Here is a 12,696-nt window from a genome sequence, read left to right as displayed (position 1 = left end):
GGGAACAATTCACACTTTTGATTCTCTCAAGCGACAGTATCACCTGAACGACTGTGAGTATTTCTGATACCTTCAGATCGGACATGCACTACTTACCCACATTCCCACTGGTACGTCACTCCCCGACGCCTCTCCCCTTGAGGACCGGGTGTTGGACGGGCATCTTCCCGAGAAAACCATCTCTTTAGTATATAAAAAGCTCATTAATACCATGGAGGATCCACTGGTACTTCTTAGACGACATTGGAATGAGGATGGGTTGGAGCTCGACGATGAAGACTGGCGGGAGGTGGTCTCCTCCCTGCGGGTAGTGGCAATTCAGATGAGGCTCAGATTGGTGCAGTTAAAGATTTTGCATAGGTCTTACATTACGGGGCCTTGTCTGATCCGTATGGGCCGCTCGGGGCGGAGAATGCAAGAGAGGTTGTGGGGAACTGGGGATCACTCATATTCTGTGGCATTGTACTAGCGTGCAAGCATACTGAGGAAAGGTCCATGACGCGCTTCAGGCAGTTCTGGGGATAGAGTTGCAACCGGAGGCCCGCAGGTGCATTCTGAATGTCTGGGAGCCCACGGACTAAATGCGTACCGGAAACAATGGGCAACGTTAGCGTTCATTATAGCTAAGCTCAATATTGCCCAACTGTGGGGAGCCAGCCAGCCTCCCGGGATTGAGAAATGGAAGGAAGATTTGGACTGGTGTATGTTCAGGGAAAGGTCGGTTTATGCTGCTAGGGGATGTCCTAAGAAGTGGGGTAGAGTGTGGGAGGCTTGGAATCACTACAGGGGAGATGTCTGTGCTCCTCAAGTGTGCCTAGATGAAGCGGATGTGCGTGTGTCCCCTTGATCCCCCGATTGTCTATACTGTACAATATCTTAATGTTTGGAATGTCACTGAGGAATTCTATAAGATCCGTAAATGTCACCCGATGTGTTTTATTGTTGATTTGTTTAATAAAAAGAAATGTAAAAAAAAATAAAAGCCTTCACTAGCTGCCTGTGTGCAAGAGAGCTATATGTATACTTCTTTGCCATGTGCCTCGAGCAGTCTACAAGGTCGGCCCCCTCATACTCGGGAATGTAGGCCAGTTTTATAAACCCTCCGGAACCTTGAGGTCGCCATTCAGGCCACAATTGTTGTAGGACTTACTTTGAGCCAGAATGGTGTGGCATCTTGGGCCCTAGGCACTCATGCAGCTAGAATAATGACATGTAGGCATAGTTGTAGTAACTGGAACTGGCTCGGGGCACGTACACCCTGCTCCTTTTATTTACAGGGTCTCCTGACCGGTGACACCTGTGATGGATGAATGGATGGGTGTGGGGTGAGTATGGAGCCAGCCCTCAGGGAGAGGATGGTAACATAGGGCATATGTCAGAACACTTGGACGTGCCTGGCAGGACACTACAAATGGGTTGCTGTTCCATCACCTATCTAGCAGCAACACCCTGGGATGCCCTTCACTTAGAACTGTGTACCGCACCCAAGTTCTCTACTTTCCGGAAATTACCTAAAACGTGGCTATTTTCAGCTTAGTGGCTACTTCTTCTGAACTGAGTGTGCCTCTTTTCTTTGATGGTCACTCTGTTATAAACTCTGCCTAGCGCCGGGATGATTTCGCACTGTAGGAATCCAATCAACATAAACATCATTCTGAGACCCTAAGAAGCATCAATCAGGCCAAACTAAGAGTGAATAACGGCTGAAATAAATTAAAAAGCTGTCAAATTGATGTATGATACGAATGTACACAAAAAGCGAAGTAATACAGAAAGCAAGGAAATGCAAACATAAAAGATTGTAACAGGTTTTCAATATTCGAGGTGAGAGCCAGGGTCAGAAAAAAAATATATACCTTTCGGATGGGAGAGGAGGAGTCAAGAGGTTGTTTTCCATGAGATAACTAGCTTTACATTCATAAAATATATTTCCCTTTTTGTGATTTCCTTTGTCTGGTGCAGAGGAGTGGTTCAAAGGAAGTAGTAGAGCATATAGTTTATACCTCCTGGCCTCACCATAAAATCAATTGATACTGTAGCTAGTGCACAGAAGCAGGTCACTGATTTGTCTCCCTGGCACAGATGTTCATTAACTTTTTCATGCCTCATTGAAGCGTGATTGGGTCGATTTTCGTTTCTGTATTTAGCATTTTTCATGTTAACAGTTGTATGCCCTGTTAATGTTCTTCTCAGCCCTCAAATAAGCAAAGTACATTTTGAATCCTTACATTTATTATAAATGTTTGTTTTTCAGATGGCAGACGCTGGTAGGAGGGTTTTTGCTGCATGTATCTTGGAAGTTGGGCTGGGTGGAGATCAGCAGCAACTCAAGGTACAGTGAACTCTTTTCTCTGTTTCTATACAGCACTGAGCTCTAACATAGATAATGAGTGGAACAGGAAGTGATGAACTAGTTGTGCTCTCAGTAATTCTGTTTGTTTTGGTTGTCTCTGCCCCACGAACAATGAAGCATTTTGTTCTACTTTATCCGTGAATGTTTGTGTACAAGAAGGTTTATCTTCATATTGTGTGTTGGGGCAAATTGAAAAATATTAAAATCATAATTATTCACTTTGATTTTATTTAGTCTGGAATACAATCTTTAGATGCCCTGGGCACTGTATGCCCTGATGACAACAAAGATAATCAATAAAACACTGCGCCGCGTCTCTTGCTTGCATGTTATTTAACAGTATTCTGTCCTCAAGAGATGGAGGGCCAGATGTAGGTAATTCCTATTTACCAACTCTTAAATACCGAATTTTACCGATTCGGTATTTAAGAGTCGGTAAATAGGAAGGGGGCAGATGTAGGTAATTCGAATTTCAGAATTACTGAATCGGTAGGATTCGGTATTTACCGATTCGGTAAATACCGAATCGGTATTGCCCATCGATTCCTATGGGCCATGAAGCCCATAGGAATCAATGGGCAATACCGATTCGGTATTTACCGAATCGGTAAATACCGAATCCTGCAAGGGTGCAGGTGGTATCACTTTGACACCCTCTAGCACCCCAAGTACAGGCTTGTGTGACATGTGACACACATACATGCCCCAAGAGCATGTCTGTGTGTCACATGGCACAGGTGTACATGCACAGATGTGCATGTACACCTGAATTCGGTATTTTACCACCCAATTGGATTGGTTGGTAAAATACAGAATCCTGAAGGCCTGTAGCACTGTGAACAGTGCTACCTACATCTGGGTTTTACCGAATCGGTAAAATTACCGATTCAGTATTTTACAGAATCGGTATATTTACCGATTCTGTAAAATTAAGGGCCCTACATCTCAAAATCCAATTACCGGTCGGTAACGGCCGAATTCGGCCGTTACCGACCGGTAATTGGCGACCTACATCTGGCCCGGAGTCTGCATAGCGGTAGGCCAAATGTAATAAAAAAAATATTTGTTTTGTCCATCAATTAGTTACCAGAACTTGCAAAGTCCTCAAGTGCTTTCAACTGCTATAATTCATGTCTTCACAGGAAATCTGAGAGTATCCGTTTTCAAATCTAGGTCCGCACAGAAGCCATATGAAAGGAAAAAACACGTTTCCTACATATTATTTATTGCAGTTTTCTAGATAGGCAAATGCTGAAACAGTTCATGCAGTCAGCGATTATAACATCATGAGCGGATCAACCTTGGGATTTATAGACAAGATTGGACAGGCTCAATAACAAATAGTAAGTGTGGGAGCTGATACAAGTCCACATAACAGTACATCATATGTAGCCAATGAAGGCAAATCTTTGTACTGCTGTCAAGGCCATACCCTGAAAAATTGGTTTCCTTTTACCTTCTATTCATCAAAAATCTTTTCAATGTTGAAAATATTGTAAACCGTCTACCACCAGGAGTTGTATTACTTTAACAGTACATACACGGTCAGACTGCGACTTGCGCACCCTCATCTGGTTTAGACCTACATTGTACTGGAAAGAAATGTGAGTTCCACAGAGGAACCCAAACTCAAGGCTGCTCTATTAACAGCCCCCTATTAAAAGACGGCCCAGCATTTTCAAATGAGAGGGTCAGTTTTCTATTTCAAGGGGAACATCTTGATGGGAAAGAAAGGTGAGGTGATCCCTCCCACAAGAACATGCAGTGTGTAACTGCAGCTACCTGAAGAGGGATTTCCTGAAGGTGCCTGGGACCCTTATGTCCTCCCGGGAAATAACGCCCTGCAATACTCACTAACTGTGCGCCACTGAGGGGCTCTTATGCCTGTGTCGATAATTGGGCGCATTTCCAAGGGGCCGTACCACCATGCTAAAGAGGAAACACTTTTTTGGGATTGCATGGGCAGAGATCAATCAGTTTTATGGAATGGGTGCACTACTATTTGTATCTTTTCTGTGATGCAAAGTTTTCCTAGGGGGCGAGAAAACCAGTCTCAAAAACCCATTGCCCATGGTACCCCCATAATATAACCCCCAGGCACCACAGAAGGAGTGTCTTAGGATTTCCACCAGCAAACCCTGCAATTAGAAGACCTGTCTGGAGTAGGTGAGATATTAATTTGCTGGTGAGAGAACCCCGAGCTTAAATCTCTTTTTGAGTAAGGTCTTCAAGCAAAGTCAATGAAAACACATTTTTTAATTAAGAGAAAGAGCAAAAAGGAGAATAGATGTGGGAGAAAATAATGGAACTATAAAATATACAATTTACAGTGTTCAACAACAGTTTTGAAAGTGCATTAATTTCTCATCAATGCCCCATCTGGACTCATTTCTAATTATTTACCAGGAGAAGTATACATGTTGTCCCAAACAACAAAGCATTATTATTTCCTCCCTCTTTGTCTATGGTGTGGTGGGCAAGGCTATCAACCCGTCCAGCCCCTCTGCACACAGACACTCCAGGACAGGTAAACCCGAACCGCTGGTGGTTCTTTGGACCTTGGCCCCCTAGAAGCTTAAGTCCTAAAGGGGACCCCCGAAATAAGATTGCAAGTACCTGTATGCAGTATATGTTTTTTCTCAATAAGAAACTATTACCGTGTAAAATGCATTTGTGTGACATTTTTACTCACCTGTTAAAATGTATGTCTCGAAAAGTACTTACCTAATTATGAAGTGTTAAATATATATATATAAAAATGGCTGTTATTTTCTAAATTGGTCTTCTTGAGTGTGTGTCTCATTTATTGATTTTGTGTGTTCAACAAATGCTTAACACTACCCTCTGATCAGCCTAAACTGCTCGCCCACACTTCCATTAAAGGAACATTTGGAATTATTCATTTAAGCCCTCGAAGCCAATGAGGGTCGTCTGGACTTTCTACGTAGTGTACCTCTTTTTGGCACACTGCATGAAAAGCCAGTTTCCTACACGAGGCAGTTTCTGATACTGCCCCTACTCCGTACTTCCCCAAAAGAAGTAAAAAGAGATTGAATAGCAGTAGTTTTAAATGAGTTGAGGAATTTTATTAGGTTACAAGTGGACTATTTAACACCAGTAATCCTGCAGATATAATGTATTACTCTCGTTCTCCTTGACAGTGCACATAGAGAATGTTATATATATTTCAGCGCAGGTTGATATGGCAGTTGTTCAGTAGCAAATTCTCAGCCATAATGTCGCCATTACCATAATTAAGGAACCACCCATTTACCTATGGTTATTCAAGAATAGCATTCGAACCTCTTCTATCAATAGGCATGATATTGACAGATTGCTCATGTGGAAACCTACATTTTAGTGTATGTAGTTGGAGGTACATGAACCGATTAAAAAAACAATTTTGACCTTGGACTACTCTGAGCCTCATGGAACAGTGTTGAAGGAATATCCTATACTTTGTTGTAAATATAGAACTGCACAACAGACTTTTCCTTCCCAAACAAATGGCAGTTAGTCACCTGTTATTAAAAAACATATGTGCACCTATTGTTCCATCAAAAAGTGTATTATCTCTTATTTTTGAGGGTATTGTACCATTTGCACCATACATCAGTGGAAAATACTTGTTAACAAGCAGTACCTAAACCAGTTTTTGCTTAGATTTTGTCTGAATTCAGGCTATTTGTGCAAAATGATAGTTATTATTAATAATAGAACTTGAACGTCAACTTCTCGCAAGGATAATAAAGCACCTATATTATCTATTTTAAAAATTCACTTAATTCAAGCATTCTTTGATGATTGCATCTTTCTCTGATTGGTTGCCCTTAAATGATATCTGACAACCTTCTGCTGCAACCAAAATTTAAAGCGTGTTTTTTCCAATTGGTTATAACAGGCTGTATCTTTGAAGGGAACTAAACTAAAAATGCCACAAATCTCTACTAACAATATCTTGTGAAAGGCTCATAACATTTTTGCTAGCAGGTCGCAGTCAGTCATGATTCAGAGTGTCCTACTGGGGTTCCATTTTATGCACATTTAAAGAGAAAAATTGATGGATTTGTACCACATTATTTTCTTTAACAAATATGATCATGAAACTTGGCAAAAGTTGTCACAAATTTGCTCCAATAAATTCAGTTTGTTATATATTTCTTTAAGTGTATTAAAATGGCTCAAATCTACATCAAGACAGGTGAATCAAAAGAGGGTGGCTCAAAACTATCCTCTCTGGAGATCAGAACACCTCTTGTCCTATTTATGAGTGCGCTCTCCCTATTGGACACTTCACATATAGGAAGCATCTCTGGCTTTATAGTTGTTACACGAGGACTAGCAGAATTAGATACAGTTGCACACATCTTGAATATTGACTTGGAGAAAGATTCACTCCAAGACTTGAATATGAGTTCAAATGGCAAGACATATATATGTTTTTCTAATTAATAAAGTGTGAAGCTTATTTATGAGGTCTAAAATAACCATACGGCTGAGTATATGTGTATGTGTGTGTGTGTGTGTGTATGTGTATATATACATATATATATATATCCACAAACGATCACCTCCCGAAGGAAAAGACCAGAGGACACAGCAGGGAAAAATTTGGCAGCCATTTATTCACGAAGTGCAGGCATAATGCATTTCGGCGAGTGTACCTTCCTCAGATGCCTGTTGCACTGAGACTCGCTCTTTCCCTCCTTAAAACTAAACTCGGCCCTCCCATTGGCGGGAGTTCAGCTTGCTCCGCTGCTGATTGTTGACAGCTGAAGTCCCGATGTCCAAGACTCCATTTACCAGCATACTCTGCTCCAGTGAATGTCAGTAGCGGAGTCATATACACTGTAGTCAGCGCTGAAGTGCCTTGAGTAAAGGAGGGAGGGGTTTGATAACAACCAAGCGAGTCCCCAAAATAGACGTGTTGGTGGTCGCCTTGAATCCCCAACGCCTCAACCACAATTCAAGGTCCAAGTACGGCCCTGACGCAAAAGTACAGTTACCCTGCGTCTCCATACAGTGACAGACTGCTGATAGCAGCGGCCACATTCCCAGATCCTTTCATGTGGCAGGCCCGCAATCTCCCAATACCTTGGATGCTACACAAAAGATTTGCCAGTTCTAGCAGGCCACTTGATGAGGCGGGTCCTCTCACACGTGCTACTGGCCAGCACGCAAAATTATCCACAAACGATGACCTCCCGAAGGAAAAGACCAGAGGACACAGCAGGGGAAATTTCGGAAGCCATTTATTCACGAAGTGCAGGCATAATGCATTTCGGCGAGTGTGCCTTCCTCAGATGCCTGTTGCACTGAGACTCGCTCTTTCCCTCCTTAAAACTAAACTCGGCCCTCCCATTGGCGGGAGTTCAGCTTGCTCCGCTGCTGATTGTTGACAGCTGAAGTCCCGATGTCCAAGACTCCATTTACCAGCATACTCTGCTCCAGTGAATGTCAGTAGCGGAGTCATAAACACTGTAGTCAGCGCTGAAGTGCCTTGAGTAAAGGAGGGAGGGGTTTGATAACAACCAAGCGAGTCCCCAAAATAGACGTGTTGGTGATCGCCATGAATCCCCAACGCCTCATCCACAATTCAAGGTCCAAGTACGGCCCTGACGCAAAAGTACAGTTACCCTGCGTCTCCATACAGTGACAGACTGCTGATAGCAGCGGCCACATTCCCAGATCCTTTCATGTGGCAGGCCCGCAATCTTCCAATACCTTGGATGCTACACAAATGTTTTGCCAGTTCTAGCAGGCCACTATATGAGGCGGGTCCTCTCACACGTGCTACTGGCCAGCACGCAAAATTATCCACAAACGATCACCTCCCGAAGGAAAAGACCAAAGGACACAGCAGGGGAAATTTCGGCAGCCATTTATTCACAAAGTGCAGGCATAATGCATTTCGGCGAGTGTGCCTTCCTCAGATGCCTGTTGCACTGAGACTCGCTCTTTCCCTCCTTAAAACTAAACTCGGCCCTCCCATTGGCGGGAGTTCAGCTTGCTCCGCTGCTGATTGTTGACAGCTGAAGTCCCGATGTCCAAGACTACATTTACCAGCATACTCTGCTACAGTAAATGTCAGTGTGTATGTGTATATATATATATATATGTATATATATATATATATATATATAATATATGCTGCGCAGTCCTGGCACACATCCTTTCTCGATGGGACCATCCAGGTACGGACAACAACACACAGAGACTCACAGGTTGCTCGTTCAAAGTGCTTTAATTGATTGCATAAACCTCAGTGTTCATCAGGCTAGTGCCTGCCATGGAATGTTTCGACCGCAGGGATGCGGTCTTGATGTATATCTATGCTACTATAATAAAGGAAGAACTTTCAGCCTTTGAGGCCGGTAAACTCGGGAACCACAGCGCCATTCCACACACCCGATACACCGTTGGAATCGTCAGGGTGTGTAGATGGTTATAGGCTATATAAATTTAAAAAAAACGTCATTTAAAAAATTTACAGTAAAAAAAATAAGTAGTCCCTCCGAAGTAGCGCCTGCCGCGACGTGCGTGCTCACGTCAGGAGCGCAGGGAGGAGCGGCGTCCAGGAGCGCGACGAGGAGCGGCGGACATGGCGCGGGGGAGGAGCGGTGACGTGAGGAGCAGCGGACAGGCCAGCGGCGGTGCGAGCAGCGGACAGGCTGGAGGAGCGGCGGCTGAGGTAAGGGAGCAACGGACATGGTGCGGGGGAGGAGCGATGACGGGAGGAGCAGCGGACAGGCGGGAGGAGCGGTGGCTGAGGTAAGGGGACCCATGTCGGGGCAGGCGGGGGTCAGGGCAGGTGGTGGTCGGGGCAGGCGGGGGACGGGCCGGGCGGGGGCTCGGGCTGCTGGACAATGTCGGGGCGGGCGGGGGTTGGGGAAGCCTTTTGCTCCCGGACAAGGTCGGGACGGGCTGCTAGTATATATATAGATATATATATATCCAAGTTTCACAGTTGCCCCCAAGGCGAAGCGCACTCTCTGTTAGGCATGTTCCCGGTTCAAAAAGCAAGGCACACTCGGCGTCAGCAGCGCCTGACGCGTTTCGGGTCTTCCGCCCTTCCTCATAGGCTCTCTGCTCCCAAATGACTGCCAGCAAACAGACCTTCCAGTCTATATCCCAACTTTATTGACATCTTAAACAATCACAGGTGAGTACCTTAATCCAGATGCATTGTGGGGTTGGAAGTCCGCATATTATACCCCAGTGGGCTGATAGCAGTACATGAGGGAAATTATCCATATCGCGGGTGTGCCCTTGTAATCTTTCCGCAATACACCATATGCCAAATTGTCCCGCTGCGCCGAACAGCAGTCCAGCAGCGGAGCCGCTACAGTCAACGGCGGTGCGCTTCACGGCCGGGCCGGCCGTTAAATATGCAAGTTTCACAGTTGCCCCCAAGGCGAAGCGCACTCTCTGTTAGGCATGTTCCCAGTTCAAAAAGCAAGGCACACTCGGCGTCAGCAGCGCCTGACGCGTTTCGGGTCTTCCGCCCTTCCTCATAGGCTCTCTGCTCCCAAATGACTGCCAGCAAACAGACCTTCCAGTCTATATCCCAACTTTATTGACATCTTAAACAATCACAGGTGAGTACCTTAATCCAGATGCATTGTGGGGTTGGAAGTCCGCATATTATACCCATATATTATTAAAGTCATATGTGGCTAGGAGTCTGTAAAGTTGAAAAATCACCTCTTTTGAAGATCAGTTTCTCTTGCAAAAAGTGGGTTTGAGAATATCTGGAACGGATGGTAGCAAAGGCCTTAAAGGACAGATACCATGCTCTCTCTTACAAGAGTAAAGAAACTTATTCCTCTAACACAAGAGAGTTCAAAATCTTCGAAATCCAGAAGGAAGCATTTTTCATTCTTTAGATCTGGAAAGAAGACAAGCACAGTACATCAGCCAGAAGGCCAGTAATCTAAACAATCCTGAATCGTGGGATGTGGTGGATCCCTTAGTTTCAGTTCGAGGATGTATCCACCTTTTTTTGCTGGTGGGGGAGGCTGATGTCACGGATTAATCTGTGGTACAGGTTGTTTGGAGAAGTTACTCTACAGACACTCCAAAGTCTGGTTTATCCCATCTCCCATCTCCAGGTGCAAGGTAAGGGCAAAGATACATTTTCAGGACTCAAGAATCTGATGGGGAAGACAATGTGCTACCAGTTCCTTCCAACAAAAACGGTCAAGGAATTTAGTCCTTTCTGTCTCTTGTAAAAAAAGAAAAGTCTTACGTGTTTTTCATTCAGTCCTCCATCTCAAGGGAGTAAATGCTTAGGTTTCTCACTGCGATCCACTTTGAGTGAGTGTCCCCAAACCGTTATTTCTTTAATTCAGCCTGGGTGATTTCTAGTATCTCTAAATTAACAGAATGCATATGTACACATTCCTATGCATTAGGAATAGCTGAGATTTAAGTTTTACATTCTAACATTTGGAGTGGAAACGGTTCAAAGGTACATGTTCCAGATGTGAGATCCTGTCTAGCAGCATTACTTCATTACCGAGGTATTATTTTCCATCCTATTTGGAAGGTTGGTTGATTCATTCTTCATCAAGATCTCAGACACATCATCACCATCGCCAGTGAGTTCTTTCGTTGCTTCAATTCCATGCCTCTTTTAACAATGTGCGGCAAATCCAAGATGAGGCCAGTCCAAGACATTCATTTGATTGGAGCAAGATTTTGTACAGAGGCAGGAATGGTAATATGGAATAATAGAAAGCTTCAGAGGCATGTGAAATCTCTCATAGATCAAGGCTGCCCAAAAGTAAAGTCCTGGTTTCAAGTTGGGAGAGATCAAGAAACAACTTGTAAGGGTGCTTCCTTGGACCAGATTTCACTTTTGGATTCTGGTTTGGTATTTATTGTAGCCCAGAAATCGAGTTCTCATAACTGCCACAGCTAGAAGAACTAACCTGTGGACTCTGGGTTATGCAGGAGCAACATGGATTTACATGCCCACTCACATCTGTCCATGTCCACAACACTAAATCTGATAAAAGTGACAAAATAAAGTAGCCTCAAGAGAATAGCGATTCTGAATCAATTTTTTAGTTATTCAAATATTACACTAAGAAGGTATTTTTTACATTTACCTTCTAATATGATTGGGTGTTTCTTTGCATAATAGAATGAGGGACTTAACATATTATGGGATATGTGAATAAACAGTAACCATTGATTAAACACACAGGTTTTTAGGACCATGGGGCCAGATGTACGACCATTGAAATTTGCGACTCGCAAATTGCGACACATTGCGAGTTGCAAAATACAATGTACAACAGTGTCTCAGACACTGTTTGCGATTCCCAATGGGGTTGCAAATTGCATGCCTCACGAATATTAATGAGGCTGTCGCAATTTGCGACTAATTTGGGAATGGCTAGCACTCCCAGGGATGGTGGCCTGCTAGGGTCAGCAGACCACCATTTTTGGGACTGCTATTTAAATAAAGCAGTTTTTTAAAACAAATGCAGCCCATTTTCCTTAAAGGAAACCGGGATGCATTAAACAAATTAAAATGAAACTTTCCAGTATCATTTCTAAGGGTAGACAGTGGTCGCTGGGACCACTGCCTGCTCTTAAAAAAACTTTTGCGCACCCGTTCACAAAGTGGTCGGGGTCCCCTGGAGACACCTTCCCGTTTGCGAATGGTTTACCACCTACTTCAAGTAGGTGGTAAACTGCGCGTTTTTTTCGCGACCTCAAATGCGGTTGCAAAATTCTCATACATGGCAATAGCACTCGCTATTAAGAAGGGACGCCCTTGGCTCCCCCCTTCCTAATAGCGAGTCGCTAACCCTATTTTGCGAGTCGCTAATAGATTAGCGACTCACAAAATAGGGTTGGTACATTGTGCCACAGATTATTGCGGTCGCAAACGTGCCAAATTGCCCCTTTGCGACCGCAATAAACCGGCGTACATCTGGCCCTGAAATGTCTGTCTTTAACCTGTACTAAAGTAACAATTACCTGTGCCATGGTGGAGGTAAATTAAAAAACAAACCTACATATAGCACAAGGAACAAATCTGAAGAACCTTTTCAAACTCCTAAAAATGGTAAGCTGAATAGTATTTAGTCATGGGGTAACAGAACAACTCATAAATAATAGCTATTCACACCTGTTAATAGGGGTTACATTAGATTGAGATGTTGCATATATGTAGCACATTTAATCTAAAACATGTATGGCACAACATGTTTATCGTCACAAGTGAAACCACCATACAGTTCATGAAAGGCCGTCCGTAATTCTTCTGGAAAGAAGGTCTCTAGAAATAATCACCACATTTATGACCAAAATCACACTAATTGTGTAAA

At 43.8% G+C, this 12,696-nt stretch overlaps 1 protein-coding gene across 2 annotated transcripts in view; it reads left to right on the top strand.

The window, feature by feature from the left end:
• Positions 1–12,696, top strand: part of SLC35D4 (solute carrier family 35 member D4) — a 663,061-nt gene that overhangs the window by 113,837 nt on the left and 536,528 nt on the right. For both annotated transcript variants that reach the window (XM_086965641.1, XM_086965642.1), the window contains exon 3: positions 2,255–2,332. In XM_086965641.1, the coding sequence (XP_086821767.1) occupies positions 2,255–2,332 (78 nt within the window). The remainder of the gene's footprint in view (positions 1–2,254; positions 2,333–12,696) is intronic.

Source organism: Lissotriton vulgaris, chromosome 4_1, assembly GCF_964263255.1.
Source record: "Lissotriton vulgaris chromosome 4_1, aLisVul1.2, whole genome shotgun sequence".
NCBI lineage: Eukaryota > Metazoa > Chordata > Amphibia > Caudata > Salamandridae > Lissotriton > Lissotriton vulgaris.
The sequence above is the reverse complement of the archived record's forward strand: the minus strand, read 5'-3'. Positions and strand labels throughout refer to the sequence as shown.